We start from the raw sequence: 24,197 nt of genomic DNA, 5'->3' as shown, positions 1-24,197 counted from the left end.
GAGTGTATTTTATTTTTAAAATTGCTAACAAGTATATTATTAATGGACATCTGCATATTGTAATCAAAGTGTTTTCTAGAGATATAATAATCCCCTTTATTATTATGCATCAATTTTTGCATGTGAATTATATAGATACTTTTACAATTTTCTTATACCAGGGGTCAGTGCCCGGGGGTCAGTGTCTTAACAAGCATTGCTTCTTTTTATACCCCGCAAATTAGGTGATGTTATAGAGCTGGGGGAGGGGGGAGGTAATTCTGCATTGTGATTCCAACCCCAACGTCAGTACTAAAACCGATCCGAATCACTCCCTTAATCGTTCACATCCTTCTATTCCTTTTCTTCTCATGGCCAATTTGACCCCCTCCCCTCTCTCTCTTCTTTCCCTGTCTGTATATACCTTTTATATACCCACCTCTCTTTCAATTATCTTTTTCTCCCCGAAAAATTACTCGCTCATTTCCTCTTTGCCGACACTTCCTCGCATAATCATTAATATTAATACGAACAATTATACATAATACTTATAATCCATACAAATATTTTGAGTCCTTTAATTTATAAATAAGCTTCATTTTCAAGGTGAAAATAACACAACACTTTGGTGAAAAAAGAGAATACCATCAAAGATAAATACAAAGTCGAATCCGGTGTTAGTGACAATACTGAAGGATTTTTTGTTCATAGATAAAACTAATTTAAATATAAATCAATAAAGGCTTCCGATATAGGGTATGTTTTATAGCCAGCTCCCAACTAATGTGACTATCAAAACAAAATAAGCGCAAGGCAAGACAACAAAGGCACAATAAAACCAACATAGATATCTCCTTGTCACATTTTGTCCTCGTGTATAATATCATTGAAGTATATTCAGGGGTTGATCACACACTGAAGTAATTAGAATACCAACATAGGGTTACAAAACAAAATTAACTAGATGGATTCTCGACTGCGAACAATCAAAATTTATGCCTCCGCCCTCCGCAATCGGTTTATCTAAGGTAATGTGTCATCACTTAATTTCTAAAATTTTCAAAAGTGATCATAATGTAATTAGACTGTCAGATCGAAGGTAATCAGATCGCCATTATACAGTACTATACATACATGATGACCCAGATGCTGCGGGAGAGGGGGCTGCAGGGCATTTTAGCCTCCACTAGTTTTCAGTTACATATACAAAAATATGAAAATCGCCATCTTAATTCAAATTCTTACATTTTCAAACACCTACTTTTAAAATCGTTTTTTCAGCCCTTGATCTGAGAGACTGAGACCCAAACTTGAAGTTGATCTGCCAAACTGTTCTTTTGTAAAACGCGAGAACGAAAATGAGATGGGTAAATGTTACACTATCATGGGCAGAGTCATAAAAAATGTACAAGCTGAAATCTGTCTACGTTCCTGTCACATTTTAACAGGCATGAATATCGAAAACAAAATAACAAAACTTTGCTCTTATTTCACCTCAATATTTGAAACTTATTTTCTATTCATAATAACGCAATATCTTCAATTTTTTTTAAACAGAACGACAGATTGGTAAGGCGAAAACGGAATAAATATGTCGTGACATCAAGATTCAACGTATATTCAAGTATTTATAAGGCACATTAACATATAACTCTCTTCATGACAATCTCAATCAAAATATATACATATATAAAAAGTGCGCTATTTTGATTTACAAGTCTTAAAAAAGACATAAAATGCAAGGTGACAGAACAAAATTGGTGCTCATCGCCTACTGGATGAAGAAATGGTATTCGCTTTCTAATGGACGAGGAAAGCTGGGGGGTGGGGGGGGGGGGGGTAACATCGATCCACCACTGTATTGTATTTTCGAAATGATTTCAAAAGTTATTATTTCATAAAAGTTTTTCTACAAATATTAGCCAAAATTCTCAAATTAAGATGAAGCAGAGTATTTGTATGATACAGTATAAAAACAAGTGTAAACAAAATGAAATCAAATTCATAGATAAGATATCGTTGAAAATAATTGGAAAGAAAGAAAGAAACAGAGGGAGAAGATAACATTATACATAAATACATGATATTGATGAATCGCTTTAAATCTTTCAATGTCTTGGCCTTCTTCTCCTTGTTGAGTCTTCGAGATTTAAGAGTGATCGTTCTGATCATAAATTAAGTTTCCTCGAAATTGTATCTCAAATCATTGTTCTTACATATCAATTTGTAACTCGCATGAATCATACATTGTTTGTGAGTCAAATCCCAAGGACACCTTGGATTTATCGGCCTATCAAGAACTCACAACTACAACAGCATCTGGTGGGGCCGCGCTGTTCTTGTTTTCGTCAGGTTTACCTTCCTCATTTTCTTCTGGTTCTACCTCATTCTGTCCACAGAGGATGATCATGCGATACAACTGGAGCAGGATGACGAGGATGTTTTTACATGTGAAGAAAACCATCATAATACTGAAGATCTTGACTTTTATCATCAGGTAGAGCCGCATGGCCAGGAACGGACCGTCTTGCATGATCAGGGTGACCATCATGGACCACATTTCATTCCGGCAGCATAAACAGCAAGAACAACACTCGGCAGAGCAGCTATTGCTGCCATCCTGAAGAACGACACGACGTCGCTTCCCGGCCACCGACGTCAACACGAGACAGAACTGCACCAAGCTCCAGCTCCAGATGCCGAGGATGAGGACGATAAGGATGACATCGCAGAATACCTTCTCGTCTTTGAGGCTTTCAAGGTTGAATTCCAAGATATCAGCAGCCATACCGATGTAGACTAGGAGAAGCTGGGAAAGTTGGTCACGGGTAAGGTCGCCTTTAGGAAGGAGCCATCGGCCGAGGATAAGCAAACACAAAAGAGTCTGTTGAAGGATGAGCTCCCATTCAACCGATGAAAATTCCACGGGGATGGTGACCTGGAAACAACATAAAACACAAACGGATACAGTTAAAGTGTAAGAGACAAGATGTTCAGAATCTTTAAATCATAAACTACTTAACAATGACCGTGTTTTTCGGATATAAATCAAAAGACTCTGTTTGACAACAGTATAGGAAACCTGACGTAGGTATTTTGCAACTGGGGATAAATTTTTACAGAGATATTCGTGAAAATATGGGACAAATAATGCGTGTGACGACAAATGGCACAAAGTTGCTGGGATCTGGTGGGTGTTTCATAAAGCTGTTCGTAAGTTAAGAGCGACTTTAAGAACGACTGGTGATCTTTTGTTGTGGTGAATGATATTCACCATTAAAGATTAATTGATGATTATTTAGCCTTAAGAAAGGTTCGCCAGTCGTTCTTAAAGTCACTCTTAAAGGGATGTTCCGGGCTGAAAATATTTATATCTCAATAAATAGAGTAAAATTCACAAAGCAAAATGCTTAAAATTTCATCAAAATCGGATAAAAAATAACAAAGTTATTGAATTTTAAAGTTTATCAATATTTTGTGAAAACAGTTATATGCACATCGTCATGAATATTCATTAGGTGGGGTGATGATGTCACATCTCCACTTTCCCTTTTCTTATGTTATTACATGAAATAATAATTGTTTCATTTTTTCATACAAGTGTAAATTATGTGTCTCCATTATGATGATATAAGTTGCGGCAAGAAATAACTAATGCACTTAATCAGTTGTCAATCCAATTGTTTTAGTTCTTGGTAGAATTTTTTTTAATAAACCTGATCTCATATAATAAAATACAAAAGAACAAGTGGAGATATGACATCATAAGTCCACCTAATGAATATTCATGAAGACATGCCTAGAACCGTTTCACCGGAATAATGCAAAACTTTAAAATTCAATAACTTCCTTATTTTGCTTTGTGAATTTTACTGTATTTATCGAGATATAAATGTATCCAGCCTGGACCATCCCTTTAACTTACGAACATCTTTATGAAACACCCACTAGACCTTAAGTATATCATAGTTCGGGAAAAAACATCTTCACATTCCGATTCTACCCAATAGCTACGCGGAGTATTAGATATTGGTATAAAGTGGACCTTAAAATGTGGCTAAACGAGGTTTCGGTGAAAGATGGTTCTGAAAGGTCTGAACCCTACCAGAATAAAAAGGATGGCAAATAATCTTGTCGCGTAGAGCTGGTCACAGTATGGTTGATACCCTCTGCTTTGTCAGAGAAACAGATATAATATCAGATGTTCACAACTAAAACATTATTTGCAAAACCATGAAAACTCTTAGTATAAGAAGGCACTGAAACATGGTTATGTTCAGTGTCCATTATCATAGAGAATCTGGCCAATCCGTTTTTTTAATAATATTAATAACAGGTAACAATTAAGATGGATTTTTCTTTTATTTGTCCAGCGAAAAAATAGTACAGCATAGCTTATTCAAACAGACAAGACTTACCCCTTGTACTGCTTCAAGTGATGATGAATTGTAGACTGTGTCCGCCGAACATTCCTCCCATCCCTGTTCATCTCTGTAATCTATCCTTGTGTTGTAGAGATCAAACTGGAGGAGCCAGAGACTTGGGACCACAGATAGTAGATACAGGAGAACTGAAGGACAGAGCCTGCATTGATACAGGGGAGGGGAAATGAAACAGTCAATCAAATTATATATATATCTTGGTTCATGAACGTGTAAATAAAATTGAATGAATAGATATACTGATAGTAATACGAACTAAATATATTATTAGAAAAATGTTGATCATGACTTGTTATACATTACAGGGGCGGATCCAGGATTTTCCAGGGGGGGGGGCACATTTTCCCGATGAAAATTTGATAAGCAAAAAAGTAAAAAAGGTTTTCACCTAAAATCGTAGGTCATTTCGTCCGCGGAAAATTTGACAAGCAAAAAAAAGAAAAAAAGAAAAAAGGGTTTCACCTCAAATTTGAGGTCATTTCGTCAAGCCAAAAAAAGGTTCTCACGTTCAAAGGGGGGGGGGGGGCACACTTAGGTAAAATCGGTATTTTACGTCTCAAATTTTTATTATGGCTCTCAAAAGGGGGGTACACGGGCCGGCTGTGCCCCCCCCCCCTTGGATCCGCCACTGATACATTAAATTGGGCACGTCAGTCACCAACTTTATGCAAAAATATTTTGTATGTCAATGACACAATGACAAAGTTACCATAGTTATAACTCTTTATGGTGGGTCGATTTGAGCAATTCGATCCGGGAATTTGATAGTGGGAAGAGGCCTCAACTGACATTGTTGACCAATATTGTTTATCATTTACCCGGTATTTCTGTCTGGGGATGTTGGCGAAGTAGTATTTGTTTTGCTCTTGATTTCGTTTGCTGAGTCGATGATCGATACAATTTCCCCTCCTCTCTTTACAGGTTCACAGTGTTTCTTATTCGCAATATTGTATGGCAGGAGCTAGATGGGGATATCTGCACGATGGCACGATGTATAGAGAAAGACAGAAGCAGGGGAAAGACGCTGGTTGGGCGCTATGGAGTATCCAAGCAATATTCTAGAAGACTTTATTTGGCGAGTCTCTGAACAATCAGGACCCAAGCAAGGATCTGATAAATAGCGAGACAAAATCCATAGGATTCCGTGCGTATCTGAGCCAACCTATATCTTTTTTCCTATCCAGGTTTAGGCGGAATAGGCAGAATGGGCAATACATGTAACTTGGAATTAATCAATACATTTTCTTTTCTTTATGCCATCATGCCTTTCAATAACCAACACGCGGGCATGGTTAAACAATTATCTATTTTGTGTCGTAAACCCCCTGATTGTATTAATGAAAAAGAAATGATAGGATAGAGTGTTTAAAGCACATGGCGACAAACAAACAAACAATTAATACAATACATTGCTATCTAATTGAATCGGCCCCCCTCACATAAAAGTCCACAATATAATAATTTCTGTGTTTCAGTTGCTTGAATTACCTTTGTTGCTTCTGTTCTCGTAGGTGTGTTTTTTTCAATTGCCAGGTATATAGACCTAATAGAGAAATTTTAGAACTGTGCTGTATCTCACTGATCAACTAATGTGAGCGCGAAGCGCGAGCTGAAATTTTTGTATATTTTGACCCCAAACAGGGACAATTTAAGAACTATTTTTTATACATTCATGAAGAGCATGCATATCTCACCATAGTCATGAAATGCGAGAGCCAAGCACTTGCTTATTTTGTTTAATATAATTACGCCTAAACGCATGAAGCACTTTTTGAAGTCGTTGTAGTAATCATCTATGATACATATCTCACTAATCAAATATTGCGAGCGCGAGCTGAAATTTTTTGAAATTCAGACCTGAAAAGATATTCTAATAAAGGTTTGTAGGAATTCACTAAGACCATACGTATTTCACTAACCAATTGATGCGAGTGCGAAGTGCAAAAAGCGAGCTGATTTTTTTTGGATATCAGACTAGAAAAAGGGACATTTTAAGAACTGTTTTAGGAATTAATGAAGAGCAAACGTATCTCACCAATCCACTAATGCGAACGTAAGTACGGACTGGAAATGTTATATATTCAGACATTAAAAAGGGCAATCACTTTAAGTAGTCATAAAAAGAAGCACAATATAATGTCACTACATAAAACAATAATATATGGAAAATATCCTGAAAACAATAGGATTAAATTCGTGGAGTAATTAAAAGAATTGATATTTGGTCATGAATGATTGCTTATAACTTTGACAAAGGCAAAAGCGTGACATCGCACTTTTCCTGTATCGCCATGGCATCTTATATGGATGTAATATCTGTTTCAAAGATTGCTATATCGAAGATTAATACTGCGGCTATCCCAAACAAATAATTATGTGATATGTATAACCTTGTTTATATAAAATAGGCGATTTTCCATTCCAGTGTGCAAGGTCAGGTGACCTCGTGCATTAAGAAAATGTAAAACATTTACTTGCCATGTTGTCCCGTTTACAAGAATACTTTTTTTTCCAAATTTAACAAGCAAAAAACTAATCCTGGAAATGAGAATAAAAGGTTGTCACTACAAAAATGAAGGTAAACTCAGTATAAAAAATTGACACGCGTAAGAAAAAAGTTTTCCTTCAAAAAATAAAGGCGATTTTGGTCAAATTTCTACTTTTTTGGCATACCAACTGATTTCCATGGGTGCTGCCTACATGTATGTATACATACACAGCACCGCCTAGATATCAACCTACCCCCAGGGTGACACGACATTTGCTCCTGCGACAATTGCTCCGGGCTTAATTTCGTCTAAGATGTAGGGTTAGGGTTGCAATATGGTATTATGTTAGGTTTGGGTTAGGTTTAGGGTGGTGTATAGTGTTAAATCTATAAGGGTTGAAGTTGGTCATTCGATTAGTGTGTGGAATTTAGAGAGAGGAGCAATTGTCTCCAGAGGAATTGTCATGGAAACCTTCAAAATGCCATGTTGACTGACAAAAAAGACACGACAGATGTACGCAACAGAAGTGCAAAGGGAGCAATTCATCAACATTTTGTCTGACAAGTTGTCGGATCTGACAACTTTCCTTGATTTTGATTGGCTGAGAAGCACTGTTACTATGGTTACTGTCGAATAAAACGTGAAACAAGTCATTTCACGAAATGTTCCACTGAGGACAGAATAGTAGATTATTTTGAACAACTTTTAAAATGAGACTCGAAGAAATATAGTTACAATGGGAAAGAGAGGGTGCACGGAGGAGGGGGAGGAAGAGATGAGAGAGAAGAAAACGAAGAGAAGAGAGAGAGAGAGGGAGAGAGAGAGAGAGAGAGAGAGAGAGAGAGGGAGAGGGGGGCGGTGTACAAAAAGAAATGATTGAGGTACAGTCTAATCATGATATCTGATCTTGATGTTTTGTTGAGGTCGTGGGAAATAACCATGTCTATGCCCAAAGTGTCGCACAAAAATAGATTTCATTTTCATTATTTCTAGCCGCGAAGAAGTATTAATTTTTACATCAGAATCGTTCGATTAAACCATGTTCTAGTAGGATCCATGATTAAACTTACGGCAATCTATATCAGACATACAAAACGTGTAATTCAGTATCATTTACTTCTGGTCAAAATGTAGATTTTAATTTTCCTTAAACCTTATTTCAGATTATTTTGCTATTGATTCGCCTGTCCGAAACTGAAAAGAACAAACATATCAAACCTCCAACTGTCGTTTGATTCAGACTTCGTTCTTTAAAGGACAAGTCCACCTCGAAAAATTGGCTTGAATAAAGAGAGAAAAATCAAACAAGCACGACACAGAAAATTTCATCAAAATCATTAACCAAAATGTTTTTCCATTTTTCTGGTATACAACTCCAAATTAATTTCGATTCACATCGAACATTGCCCAAATCATTCAATTGTTAGCTACTTTCAATTGAAGGACCATGATCCTGTTTTACATATAAAACAAAGTAAAAATCTGTTAAACTTTCTAAAAGATTATACAATTTTCTTGTGGATAAAAAGTTTATAACCCCAAATGTTGAACAATATTGGTCACTTTATTCAAAGAAAATTTGATTTGGAACAATATCTGGAAAGAAAAAGTTACTTTCATTGAAGAATTTCGTTTAGCTGAATTCAACTTTAAATTTTTGTATAAACTTTTGATGTCAAATGAATATTTGTTTCGATTTAAATTGGCAGAATCTCCACTCTGTTTTAAATGTAAAACTATTGACAACTATTATCACTTATTTTATGATTGCCATTATTCTAGACTCTTTTGGTTAAAATTCAGTAACTTTTGTGTTACCATTAATCTGAATATTAAAAATGTGGATATAAGTTATAAAGACATTGTGATTGGTAGACATGGTGGTAATAGACACAACGTTATATCTTTCTTAAATGTATTAATCAATTTAGCTTCTTATACAATTTTGCAACAAAAAAGAAAATCAAATTTTAAAGAAATATTTGAAATATTCTTAGAAGAAATAAAATGGAGAGCAAATATATATAAAGAAAAGTATTTTTTGGAAAAATTGTAAAACAAAGATTGAAAGGTCAATTTAGGCATTATGTTCGCTTACTATTGAACATGTATCTAAAAAAATTTCTTGCTATATTTATATAATGTTGTCAATTTTTAAGTTGAATTCTAATGTATATCATGCTGTTGTTTTTATTTTTGTTCAATATACAGTGACGATGTAAATGAGAACATACAAATAAAAAAAAAAATAAAAAAAAAATCATCAAAATCGGAAGTAAAATTTCACGTAATAGAATATATTCACATCCTGGTCAGTATGCAAATAGAGAGACTGATGACATCATCCACTCAGCATTTTTTTTTGTATTTCATTACATGGAATATGAAACATTCTAATGTTCTCCGCGTAGTCATGTGAAACAAAGTTTTATTCCTCCCTGAACATGTGTAATTATCATTGTTTTAATATTTTGTGGTTGTAAGAGAGGTTCCTTATTGTAAAATCTGTAAAAATCTAAATATTGTATGATTCAAACAATAAAAACAAAAGAAATAGTGGGTGAAGGATATCAGCGAATCACTCATTTGCACGTCACTGAGTTGTGCATACACAGTAATTTTGAAAAATAAGCGAAACTTTAAAATGTCATAACTTTCTTATTTTACATCCAATTTTGATGACATTTTTAGTGATATGCTTTTTTAATTTTCAGTTCTCTTTTTCTTCAAATCAACATTTTTATCGGGTAGACTTGACCTTTAATTAAGTATTGGTCCGAAATTAGCGAAGTTGACCCAATGTACCGTATGGTATATGTAACACAATGTAAGACAGGACCGCAGCCATGGGGTTCCCTGGATTCCGCGGAACCCCGACGCTCGCCAACAGAAAAAAATGTATAGAAAAAAAAAGAAGGAATCAAGTCTTTCATTTTAGCTTGGTGGATGGAAAGTTCCAAGGTTTCCAATAATCCCCCCTCCCCAGAGGCCCCCATTGAGTTTTCTTGGTATTTGCCAGTCAGAATGTGTATCGGGAAAAAGGTTCACTTCTTCTAATTCAGACCCCCCCCCCCCCTCACAAGAACTCCTGGCTACGGCCCTTACAGGGTAAATCACATTTCACGTATAGGCACTGTGAACACTCATACTGTTTTGGTGTTAGTGTAAAATTCTGTTCCAACTGTTAAATGTTGAGCATTTTAAAAGCGTGCATGGCATCATCATAATTATAGTCCACGATGTAAACACACTGTGTGATACTGCGCCTCAATTAGAATGTTGAATTACGGTTTATTTCATGTTTGACGTTTGAAGTTGGAATTTCTATATTTTCCACATAATATAAGCAATATGACTGTTAAATGAAATTGGAATAACTAAGACGAAAACGAGTTTGCATATGAGAAATAATAAATTTTTACAAAAAACAATAATGTTTGTACCAATTTAAGTCAAATTATGAATCAAATAAGCGGAGTAGTCTATTTTAATGATTTTCATTCTGTTCAGTATCATGAGCTTAAAATTTCCAGTTTTCGGGTCAGTATATTGCAGCTTGCGCAATCTTAATGATTACGCAAGACTTTTGAAAGAATATACTCCCTCTTATTTACACCCATAATTAAGGACACCTCCTCCCTCACTCGCAGGTTGCACCCCCTTTCAATTTCCTAGACCCGTCAATATGTATGTGGTCCCTTAAACATTATAATCTGGCTATGACCCATTAATTTGTTTTTAGTAATAATGATATTATTATCATTGCCAAGAGAGGCAATATGGTACTAGGGATGATCAAACGCAACTTTACATTTAAAAACAGACAAGACAGTAATCCTGAAACTGTACAAATCGCTGGTACGTCCACACTTGGACTATGCAATGCAGACTTGGAATCCATACCAAGCAAAGGACAAACAAATACTGGAGAAGGTCCCAGCAAGAGCTACGAAAATGATCCCTGATATCCATGATCTATCCTATGAAGACAGGCTTGCCAGATTAAACCTCACTACGTTAGAAAGGAGGAGAGAAAGGGGAGACCTCATTCAAACATACCGAATCATTACACAAATGGACATATCAAACCCGGACAATTATTTCCAGAGAGTAGAGTGTGCCAGAACAAAAGGACACTCTCTTAAATTTGCTAAGCAACGATCTAGATTGGATATAAGGAAACACTTCTTTAGCCAAAGGGTTGTCAATCAATGGAATAAACTCCCACAGTCCACAGTTAAGGCACCAACACTCCTGCAATTTAAAGTACAATTATCAAAATTGGGTTTTTAAATGTGCTCTAAGAGCCTCCTTAACCCTGCCACACTCATCTGTACACCCTCGTCATGAAGACAGTGAGATGTGGCCATCAAGGTAACTTCAAGGTCAAGGTAACTTTCATCATCATTGTGTGTGATTTGGCCTTTAAATGCCGTTTTCACTGGTATTCAGGGAAAATAAGTACATGAATAAAAACGATCATCAAAACAAACGATGACCCATCATTTTTGGACCTCTATCTTATGAAAGGTCTGCGGATTTACAAATGCATCCATTCCAGGTATAAACAATTGGAGGATAGGGGCAATATTAGATCACTTCCTTACATACTCATTAATTTGAAGATACAATTTATGATTGATATACAAGAGTCATCGCATATACATACCTACACATTCTATCGTTCCTATTTGACTTATTATACACTCATGGTAATTGCAATTGTCAGAAATAAATTTCATGTAAAAAAAAAACACTAGCTACACTCCTGCTAGACAAGAAACTACTCGACACGTTGAAAAGCTGTATATCATTATGTAAGCCTATACATGTATGTACCAACACTTAATATACTTTTCCAAATATGACAATATTTTTCAGGCAAGCATTTTATTTCATGAATATTCTGTGACCATTTAATCTTCTGTTGTTGTTGTTTTCGCTTTTTTTAGTTGCATGGTGGTATACCGCGCAATTTTACTTATCATGTTTTTTCTCCTAGGTACTACTTAATTTTCCCTGAAAACCTTACATCTTGTACTTTAATTACACTCTCCTGTTCGATCAAATTTACAATTCACACATACTGTCTTATTATCTTACAACTTACCATTTCCATTCTCCATTTTCAGTACAACCAAAGGTTATACCCATCTCAACAGGCAAAACTATTAGAGGCGCCAGGAGAACGTAGTAGATATTTGATTGGTATACACTTGTAGCCCGCCACGTTGCTAGAATCCCATGCACGGCAAAGAAAACTCGGGCCAGAAGCCCTTTGGCAATTGAAACGATACCCATTGTGACAGTTTATGTTCTCTTGGTGGTTATATGAAAACAAAAATATCCACTCTGTTTGGAGTTAATTTTGGTCCCCTCAATTCACTTGAAGATTCCCCGAACGAACTCTTATGAAGTAAGAATGTCCGCATTGAATGTAGGTCCTTGTCTATATGGTCAACCGGTTTCACTGCAGTGATGATATATCACAACTATATACCTATTCGTAGCAAAGTCCTGGTAGAAAGGTGTTCATCTCAAATTTGCAACCCTGAATCTTGTCGTCTTGAAGAAAAAAAAAGCAGAATAAAGCTGAATTCATATATATATTTCTTCCTGTCTATTTCCTTGTATATACCTTTCAGAAGGCAGATCATCTGGTATATGATTGACGAACTATTCTACTAAACCCAAGACTGTTATATGTACGTCATTAAAGTTACCCAAAGTATTGTATCGATTTTATGGGTTTTTTGTGTTATGCAGCTCAGTGAGTACCAACTACCTCACAATTCCTCAAGCTATTGTACTGAAAGCTCAAATCGGCTTGATTGGGGGCCTTCTTTTTTCCACCCCTCTGGTCACGCTTTTGTTACCGAGGCGGGATTATCGACGAAGTCATATTATTCGCATTGAAAGCCCCTCCGGTTGTTTGGCGGGGCCGTATCCCTAGTAACCCCGAAACTGCTTTGCCCACACGGGAGATCTATTAAAGCATTGTGCAAATCGGTAGTGATCAATTCCGAGAAGACAATTCCTGTTATTTTTGTGGTTGGTGCCCCCTTCACCTTGGTCTATACATCTTACGTACGTAAATTTGATAAATTGTGTCTGCTCACGAGGAAGAAAGTAATCGTTTTCAACATCTTACGTACGTGTCAAACGTATAATCAATAAACAGATTAAAAAAAGCAGCAAACATGAAAAGGAAAACGCAAATCCATGGAATTTGATGCCCCCTCCCCCGCTTGGCAGAAAGTGATTGTTTCCTACGGTTTAAAGTGCTCTCAACCTATAATCAATAAAAACAGTAAAAACAAAAGCAACAAACTTGTGATAAATATTTTGATTGTATCCAAGAAGAAAAGGTCATAGAAATGCTGGAGTTCGTTTGTTTGTCAATGTATCTATAAACGTTATGATTTGCCATAAGTAATGTCAATTGCGAAGATTGCGAAGCGGTAACATAATTCAATTGATAACTGAATTAGATGAAGTAGCAGTGCTATGATGTTATACTTGTTGTGGCTCCAAAGTCGATGATACAGACACAATGAATTAATAGACCTTCTCCTGCTGTCAATTTGATTTGGTAAAGCATGATCAATTGAATGTTTGGTTTTATTTTTTATGTTATAGAGTGAAACAGGTGAATTATAGACATATATCCACTTGAGTGGGGATTGAATTTGGACGATAGTGTAACAAACATAAATGAAAACTAGAAAATATACAGATATATATTCAAATTATTCATTGATTTCTTGAAGAAAAAGAAAATCAAGATGAAATTACATAATTTTTTTTTTTATCTCTGATTTTTATTCCTCTATTCGCGAATCCGTCTATCAAAAATGAGTCAATACCGAAAATTAGCTTTTACCTCAAATGTCATAATTTGAGTCATAATAAGTAATAAATTTTTGAATACTAGCTGTAGCGCAATCATATTCCGACACATATTTTCAATCAACGTAATGCTCTAACCATAACAATTGAGAATTCCATTAATCAGATTATTGTGTTGTCATGCAGGATTGTAATCACCTAATTGCAATGTGGTGCCCTTGCGATATCACGATTTTTCCTCATTAAGAACTGTCTTTCGGTGTGGCACTTTCATCCATTAAAGGCATAAGGAGATCTTTTTGAAGAGGGGAAGGGGTGTGAAGTACACACAAACCAATTTAGGGACACATTCCGAGCGCGAAGCGCAAAATTATTGATTCAATATTACGGGCATTGCTAGAATATTAGTAAGACACATTGACAGCCTATGTCCATGTTGTTTCTTCGGTACAACCGAAACTTTTGATGTCTTATGAGCCCGAATGCAGAGATCAATAACGTGATCAATGTCACCTTAAATGAGATAAACTGAATGTGAAGGAACAGAGAAGTATTTGATAACAAATAATGGGGAAAATTACGCTTCTAATTAACGTTGTTGTTTTTCCTCAATTTTCCCAAGCAAGACGAAAATTAAAGGTCATTTATTAAAAGAGAGAGTTGATATAAGTTTATAAAAATTATAAACCATCGATGTGGCTTGGAATATGATATTTCGCACCCTAGTTTCAAAAGACGGCTCTATTCTCTGGCATTTAAATTACCAAATTTTAGCTTTCCATTATAATTGTTTATGCTTAACGAGCGTGTAAGAACACTTTCTGTGCATAAATGGTGTTTCTCTGTAAATTTGTGCCATAATTCATGTCATAATACTCATGATATTGAAAAAAATATTGCGCTATTGATTCAGTGTCCATACTGTCGGGTTATGAGATACAATGAACATAATTCAATTCATTCTCATTAATTATGGGTGATGACTCCCTCGGCCTATTTTTTCTGTGAAAATGTGATTAATGTTATATTTTAATTTTAGCTAGCTTCTCCATGTGCTTTTGTAGACAATGAAATAAAACCCCCAGACACATACACACATAAAAAACTATTGCGCATCGACAATCGAAATAATTTCTACCCCAGAAAGTTCCATAGTGGAAATGTCTCCCGCAAAGTAAGATGAATGACTGAACTTATCATGAATACATCCGTATAGGCCAAAAAGATACAGTCGTTGTGTTAGTCTGTAGGCACACACCATGATTGAAACTTTTGATCAACAAGTGGGTCTCCACAAAAAGACTAGCATATATAAAACTTGCTATTTCAATTAGGGCGTTCAGTACACAAGGCATTTTAGGCTCCACATTCAGACCCTTATAACTCGAGTGAAGGGTTTGCACAGCAGACGAATATGTTAGCAGTGGCGTACCGTTGGTCACGGCATGGGGGGGGGGGGGCACCAACAAAAGTTTTGAATCAGAATTGCCAGGTATACCGACCTAATAAAGACATTTTAACCCTAAAAATAGGGGGAGGGGGGCATGATGCCCCCTCTCGACGCTTCGCGCGATATTTCCGAAGCGCAAAAAGATAGCGCCGCAAAATTTCATGAATTTTACCTTTGAGACCAAATTCGCGATATACGGGTATAGCATCGTGACGTCTCGTTTTTACGAGACAATATCATGCCAAAAATTTGTTATTTTTTTTACTTTGTGTACAAAGTCTATGAGATGAAATTCATAATAGGGTGATTATTTTTCATTATAATCAGTCTGCTTAATTATTTTATGGTTTAATTTAGTTATTAAATGGTCTGTAATAATTTCCATTAAAGAAAACGATGAAAAACAAAAAGAAATACATAAGAAATTCTAAAAACAAAGAAATACATAAGGAAAACGTTGGCTTTCGCAATTTTTCTTTGTGGAAACCGTTGAATTAGATTACAAAGATGACATCTTGGGAAAAAAAGAAAATATGAAGTGAAATTGGGTGCTAAATTTGCAAATAATGTTTTTCACGAATAAATTTGAATATTTTATTCATAATAAATAAGAAATTATTGGTTTCAGATTTTTTTTTACTGGCTTGTATTTTATGTGATAAAGAATGTGCGTGCCAAATTTTGGCGCGATCGCGCGAACGGTGGCCGAGATCAGAAGGGGGGCATCATGGCCCCTCAGTTCTCAATACATCTCAAATAGCCCAGTCCTTTTAAACGGATATGTTTCTCACTGATAAAATAATGCGAACGCGAAGCGCGAGCTGAAAATGTTTGATATTCAGACTTAAAAGGGTCGTCTCACAAAACAAACGTGCGAGCGCGAGCTGATTTTTTGTATATATTAACCATAAACAGGGACATTTTAAGAACTATTTTTAGGAATTCATGAAAAGCATACATATCTCACAATAGTCATATAATGCGAGCGCCAAGCGCTTGCTAATTTTGTTAGAATTACTTCTAAACACACGAAGCACTTTGTGTAGTCATGAACATGATACGTATCTCACTAATAAAATAATGAGAGGGCGAAGCGCGAGCTAATTTTTTTTGAAAATCAGACTTGAAGAACGGCATTCTAAGGCTTGTTTGTAGGAATTCACTAACAGACCATACGTATTTTACTGACCATGATGCGAGCCAGGGGCGGAAATCTTTCCCAAAAGGTAGGGGGACGAGGGGCTGGAAAATTTGACAGGCAAAAAAAAAGGTTATCACCCCAAACTTAAGGTCAATTCGACGAAAATAAATTTGATAAGAAAAAAAAAAAAAAGGTTATCATCCCAAAATACATGTTTTATATTTCGATTTTGAATGATGTATTTCTAACCATCATAAAAGACCAAAAATAGTAGGGGGACATTTGATATTGTGTCCCCCCCTACTATTTTGAGTAGGGGGGACACGTCCCCCTGGGATTTCCGCCCATGATGCGAGCACGAAGTGCGAGCTGAAAATTTTGGACTTTCAGACCAGAAAAAGGGTCATTTTAAGAATTGTTTTTAGGAATTCGTGAAGAGCTTTAGTACAACAGGATCAGACGATGCGAACACCAGGAATGATGAAGACATAGACCCTATACAGGCCCTAAGCAAATTGTGTTTCATAAAGTAAAAAAAAATTCTTATGTAATATGATATAGTATAATATATATAATATAACATAATATAATATACAATAATTTCTTCTTCCCCACTACGTTTCTCTTTCTTTTCCCTTTTTTCTCCTTTCCCCCGTTTTTTTGTGTCAGCCGATGGGGGGGGGGGGGGGGGGCACGCGCCCCCCATAATTACGCCACTGTATGTTAGAATAAGCGTAATGAGCTAAAAAAAAAATACGAAAAACTAATATCCCTTTTCCGTTTCTTTTCTTTCCTTGTCTCCTCTTTTTCTTTTCTTGGTGATGAAACTTGGAAGGGGGCATGGCACCAATACCCTCCCCCATCTGTCAGTGCCCCAATTTGTTAGCACAGGCGGAATATTCAGTCACATAAGACAATGACTTGTATGTATTCTGCATCATTACAGTTTTGATAAAGGTAAACTGAAATGGGTAATTCAAATTAATCAATGAGCTATATACCACAGGAGAGATATATCAAAACTTTGCAATAACAACGCATTCGCTAATTACATTCCGATAATGATTATTGGAAATTAAGAATTACTATCACGTGTGTGTCTAACAATAGTGGCGATTATAATATGTTATAAGGGGAAGAGGGGGGGGGGGGCAACGAAGGTCATCTCTAATCTGTTTTGAGATATACCAGAATAGTAGGTCCATGGTAATTGATCTTAAGCGAGAAAGTAAATTGAAAATTGTTTCAATTTTACCATCAAAATATAGCGTTTTACCTATTGAGAAGATTGGTCTAGATTTTGTCCCTTGTCTCTAAAAGTCAATATTTAGCATTTAAATTCGAGGGGGACAATTCTGTCAGATAAATAGATTGAGGGGGATTCCGCCCTGGAACGCCCTTACGATATCTGGATTCTTGCGCGTAAATCACTCCCGAAGTTATGACCTGAGCCGAATGGTTCTTTTTTTTTTCCGAGTGACAGACTCGTGATCTACTAATCTATCGAACCACTTTAGTATTCTGTCGTTATGGCGATGTAATTGAAATTGGTATTATTATCATCATTGTTATTTATTATAATAATTTATGTTGGTTAAAACTATATCAAGTCAAGGCACGATTAAGCCTAATTTTATCTGGGTCTTTTCAGACCAAGGTTTTACTGGGATGGGCTGCCAACAAGTGACCTCCAGATCGGGCCCCAGATAGATCTTGGCAGTGATAAGTCCGATCGCCGCGAAATTTTGCAGAAGGCGTCGCTATATCTATATTTTTTCCGGTTACGAAATTATTTTGTATTTCGCTATATATGTCACATTATGCAGGTGAGATGTATCTCCATTTATAATTTCTATCAAATTAGGTGGTTTGATGTCAAATCATTTGCAAAACATCGGTGGAAAGCATTCCCAACAATAACTGTTTACCAAAGAATGCTAAACTTAAATGAATTCTCTTGTTATTTATTGTTCTGTAAATTTCTTATTTATTTTATATTTTTCCATTTATGTCTATTGTTTTTATGAAAATATGTGTTCAAGAATACAATTTTTAACAGTTGTATTCCGGATAGTATTATTCAAATGGCTTAATGTGCAATTTACAGGGGTTAGTGCACTTATGAGCATGGGCGGAAATCTGTCCCGAAAGGTAGGGGGGACAACAGGGGCTGATCCAGCCTTCGCCAATAGGGGGGGGGGCGAAAACATTTTCAGCCGTATGTTAATCCCCGATCGGCCGCTCGAAGGTAATTTTTGTCTGTTTCATTGAAGGAGTAGTCCTCATGGTCACTTTTTAGCTTTATTCTTATAAATCAACATAAATATATGATATCATTGTCCTTATTTATATAATGCGAGCGCGAAGCGCGAGCAATTTTTTTTGTTGAAAATTTATGTATTTTTTTCCTAAAATTTGAACATTCTGGGCAATGTTTGTTATCCTGAAAAAGATGTATATACAACTAAATATTTACTACGAACGCGAAGTGCGAGCAGAGGTTAACTGATGGAAAAGGTACCTGTTAAAGACTGCTTGCAATTAGCCATGAAGACGTTACATATTTCAACAATCAAATAATGCGAGCGCAAAGCGCGAGCTGAAATTATTTTGAAATTTTTACCTAAAGACTGGAAATTCTAAGCACTTTTTGTAACTTAAACATATAATAGGTATATAACTAAACAATTGATGCGAACGCGAAGCGCTAGCGGAAAGTTTTGAGATTTAGACCTAAGAACAAGACACTATTCATGTTTTGTAAATCATGAAAAGGATGAGTAATGGGGGGTCTTTCTTACACCCGGTCCTTACATTAATAAAGCGAGTGCAAAACGCAGCCAGAAAATGTTCATATACGTTTAATTTGAATTGATCGAAAAGGTACTTGTTAAGGACTGCTTGCACTTAGCCATGAAGACGTTACATATTTCAATAATCAATGCTAGCGCGAATCGCGAGCTGAAAATTTTTGACATTTTTTCAAAAAGAATCGAAAATTTTAATCAATTTTTGTAATCGTGAACAGGGTAGCTATATAACTAAACAATTGATGTAAGCGAAGCGTGAGCAGAAAAATTCGAGATTTAGACCTAAAAACGGGACACTCATGTTTTGTAAATCATGAAAAGGATGAGTAATAGGGGATCTTTCAACATTAATAATGCGAGCACAAAGCGCGAGCAGAAAATTTTTGATATTGTGATCTGAAACTGGATAATAATTTAAATAGAGAACAAATTGAATATCTGAATAAATATGAGCGTGTTTAAGATTTAGACCTAGAATCTCGACATTTTACACATCTATCAGCGAGCGCGAAGCGCGAGCTTAAACTATTTGATATTCCGATCTGAAAAAAATAGTCAATTTCAGCTATATATTTCAAGCACTTTTTAGGAAAATTGTGAGGTGGATATGGATCACACTTAATAAAGAGCTGATATTTTTCATTATTATTTGAGTTTTGACATAGGACCGGGACATCCTTAGGACAAATCATACGAAAATGATGACTATCTTCCTATTCCTCTTACTAAGCGCGAGATGAAACAAAAGGGACAATTTAATCATTAAATTGATATCTTATTTATTAATGCATAATGCGGGCAAGAAATCTGATGATATTATGGCCTGAAAACTGGACATTTCAAGCACTTTTGTAATTAGGAATAGAATGCATCAGTTAAAATATTTTTAACCATCAATGCGAGCGCAAATCGCGAGCCAAAATCTTTGATAAACTGTCATGAAAATCAATATTGAGACATACATAACTCGCCAATCAAAATACGAGTAGCACTATCTGCTACGTTTTGACAATCAGACTTGAAAAGGGATATTTTCAAACTAAATGGAATACACAAAAATAATAGGTACTGAATAAATCGAATTTTGCGAGCTCTCAGTGCGAGTAGAAAATGTCAATATTTAGACCATAAAGCTGTAACTTTTACAGATCACTTTTTTTAAAATCCGTTTGTAAATCACAAAAAATGATGAAAGTTCGATTTCCGAGGCGAAATGTATAATGTATATTGTCTTCCAAACATGATATTTAAGCTCCATATTGAAAGATCGGCTAACATGCAATGCGAGCGCGAAGCGCGAGCGAAAATTTTATATAGTGACATGAAAGATTCTTTTTATTTTCCAAGTTTTCCCCTCATCTTATTTTATTCACTCTGGAAAACTTGACAAGCAAAAAAATCAACAAAGGTTTTCACCCAAAATGCAAGGTCATTTAGTCCAAAATACATGTATTATTTTGAATGTGAATGATGCATTTTTCTCCATCATAAAAGACCAAAAATAGTAGGGGGGACATTTGATATTGTGTCCCCCCTACTATTTTTGGTAGGGGGGACACGTCCCCCCTGGGATTTCCGCCCATGCTTATGAGAATCACTGTTTTACAATCGTTTTTACCCAAATTCCTAAAAAGTGCATTTAGTCGAAAAGCGATTATTGAATGAACCGTAACCTCGCCACCACTTGTCAGAGTTTTAAAACTTCTTAATAATGTTCAGATGATTTTATTCATTTATTGATTAATTAATTGATTAATTAATTTATTCATTTTTTTTGGTATCCTTTCTGCAGATTGTTTTACTCACTTATTCGTGAAGTATCATGTGAGATACACCATGAAAGAAGATTGTTTGTATGTTTGAGATAAGGTTAATAAATGCAAAAGAGCTTATCTGATCACTAATCACATTCCCATATATTAGGGACCAATCCTTCCTGGAGTAAACTGCAAGTACTTAAAGATGTCCATTTTTAATCCATAAGAGGTACAATACGTCTTCAAAAGATGCAAATTTAAATCCAAAAGGGAGTGAGATCGTTTCACTCCAAAAGTAGTGTGATTGGAGGAATAGCACTTATGCATCTAGAGAACAAGGATAATTTTCTGGGAGGCACTGCATTTTCACCAGTTAGGTGCAACTAAAAACAAGTGAAGTATGGGGGGAGAGGGTTAATTGTAATATTCTAGAAGTTAAATTTGTGACAGGAGGGCTGAGATTTCGGGGCCTTTTTTCTATAGATACAGAGTACTCGGTACAAGCATATCTGAATTTCATTAAAAGGATGTCGTTACAACGTTTCACAAAGATGCTTTTAATTCGATTATGGCGAGCCCGTGTGCGGAAAACTATTAAAAAAATACAAGTCTATAATCATAATCTAATGCTACCTGTGCTACTGCGAGAAAAACTTTTTTCTCCCTCTTTAAAATTATTGCTTTATGACAACTATATTTTCCATCTCTTTTATCTTCTCCCTTTTCTTCCCGTATTTCACCTGCACCAGGCCCTTCTTTCTTTTCTTCTTTTCCATCCTTTTTTTTAAATTGGGACAGGGGCGACCATCATAAGTCCGCTCCCTGGTGCTATGGGGACCAATATTTGATGAGCCCAACAAATGAAGGGCAGGGTAATCCCTGAGCAAATTAAATTAAAATTAAGAAAATGGCCGTTTGGGGGCATTGATTATCTTTTTTCGGGGGGGGGGGGGGAGGGTCGTCATGCTCACTGTAAACCGTTTTTGTCAAGGCAAACCCCGTCCAAACAAGATTATGGGAGCTGAAAATCTTACCTAAATTTGTGAAATATAGATTAATTCCTGCCAATTTACATCAAATAAAATAGTTTCCTGCCTACTTATACAATATCGTCTACATAAATATATTTCTTGGTGATACAATGTTTTTTTTTCATAAATACTTTATAACCTGTCAATCAAATAATGTACAGGATAAATTTGAGATATTAGTAGACCAAGGTGAAAAGAGCTCATATCAGACATCATCCAAAGATCCTCCTAACATTATATTTGATAACAAAATAATAACAAAGCACCGTTTGAGAGACAAATCATGTTTATCAAAGTTATTTGATTTTTTGGAGATTGACAGGAAAAAAAAACTAAGCCAAAATGTGACTATACCACTGGTTAAAAACATTCATTTTGTACACCACTATACCAAATGTCAATAAGAACAGGAACAAGTGGAACGCCTCTGGCAGTCTCGCCTGCATTACGCAATTTAATATAGCAGCAGTGCTAACTTTGAAAACTACTATAAAATAATCATTCACAAAAACATCATTCATATACTGACATAATACCACGTTCATTTACCATAAATGACATTTGAACGGAGACTGTCAACTACACCCATGTCCACATTTCATTCACTCTCTCCATAAACTTTCAAAGTTATGATGGCACTTCAACAATTACCCCAACATGGCCTAAGTTTATTGACCTTTGACTTGGTTTTGTGACCTGAAACTCACAGGGGATGTTCAGTGATGCTTGATTACTCTTATGTCCAAGTTTTATGAACTAGATCCATAAACTTTCAGAGCTAGGATGGTAATTTAACATATACCCCCAACACGGCCAAAGTTCATTGACCTTAAATGACCATTGACCATGGTCATGTGACCTGAAACTCGCACAGGATATTCAGTGGTACTTGATTAACCTTATGCCCGAGTTTCATGAACTAGGTCCGTATACTTTCTAAGTTATGATGTCATTTCAAAAACTTATCCTTCGGTTAAGATTTTGAAAATAATTTTTCCAACATGGTCTAAGTTCATTGACCCTAAATGACCTTTGACCTTGGTCATGTGACCTGAAACTCAGGCAGGATATTTAGTAATACTTGATTAACCTTATGTCCAAGTTTCATGAACTAGGTCCATATACTTTCTAAGTTATGATGTCATTTCAAAAACTTAACCTTAGGTTAAGATTTGATGTTGACGCCGCCGCCGCCGCCGTCGGAAAAGCGGCGCCTATAGTCTCGCTCTGCTATGCAGGCGAGACAAAAACTACGGTATTAATAATGTACATTCATGTTTGGTAGTTAAACATACATATCCTTCAAATATGCCTATATTATCCGTAACGGCAAGACAGAAAACTAAAATTGACAAGAAAAAAAATCAGACAAGAAATTACAAATTAATAACTATATTTATTTATTCTAATATAGGTTTGCAACATTGAACAATAATCACAAATGGAATACATGTTCCATGCATGACACAAAGCAGGAAATTTGTGCAAAATTCTCTATGAATACTAACAATAGTAATAATAAAAAAAATTGCTAGCACAAAATAATTCTACATGCAGTATACAATTCATGTTTTTTTTAACAAGTTGACAAATATTCACAATGTTTGATGATACATAAAGACTTCCTATATTGCTGCATGTTATCTCAATTCAACTTATTTATGACTAATAAGGAAACAAGCAAATATTTGAGAAAATCTGTCACCATTACATGTACGAGAATTTCTATCATTCACAAATACAATGAACCCCCCCATATTGGATTAGCCCGTTTTCAAATTTCATACATCAAGCTCTGAGTAACATTGCACTAGCCATTTGGCAAAATGATTCCCTAATTCCCATCACCACAATATATAGGGAACTTGTTAATGACTAGAATAGATCTAGCACTATCTTCAAGTAATAAATTCAAGTTTGATTTTTTGGGGGGATTATTTTGATAATTAAATGCAATATAGAAAGAGTAAAATCCCCCATAAGGAATAACTTCTTTTTCATATCTTTCTTCTCCCCTTTTTTGCAGTATATAGTAACCCATTCAATAAATTCTAAAACTGCTTTTGTCTTATACTACAGGTCCATGGCAAGGTTGACTCCTTTAATTTTACAGGAAAAAAATTACGAAAAAACAGTGCAGAAACGACATTACTATTTTTGCCTTTGCTTCACTTTATAAACAAACGAATAAAAATGCAGTTTCTTTTCTAATTACAGACATATTAATTTAGAGTTAGTCAATGCACATC

At 35.6% G+C, this 24,197-nt stretch overlaps 1 protein-coding gene across 1 annotated transcript; it reads right to left on the bottom strand.

The window, feature by feature from the left end:
- Window positions 1-527: 527 nt before the first annotated feature.
- On the bottom strand, window positions 528-13,193 carry LOC129264784 (transmembrane protein 26-like). Its single transcript, XM_054902726.2, has 3 exons — window positions 12,021-13,193; window positions 4,398-4,563; window positions 528-2,917 (listed from the first exon to the last, which is right to left on the bottom strand). The coding sequence occupies exons 1-3, from the start codon at window positions 12,209-12,211 to the stop codon at window positions 2,273-2,275; spliced, it is 1,002 nt and encodes a 333-aa protein (XP_054758701.2). The 5' UTR covers window positions 12,212-13,193; the 3' UTR covers window positions 528-2,272.
- Between the last annotated feature and the right edge of the window lie 11,004 nt (window positions 13,194-24,197).

The sequence above is a fragment of the Lytechinus pictus genome, chromosome 7, assembly GCF_037042905.1.
Source record: "Lytechinus pictus isolate F3 Inbred chromosome 7, Lp3.0, whole genome shotgun sequence".
Classification (NCBI taxonomy): Eukaryota; Metazoa; Echinodermata; class Echinoidea; order Temnopleuroida; family Toxopneustidae; genus Lytechinus; species Lytechinus pictus.
Note: the sequence above shows the minus strand (reverse complement) of the source record. Positions and strands in the feature narration are given on the sequence as shown.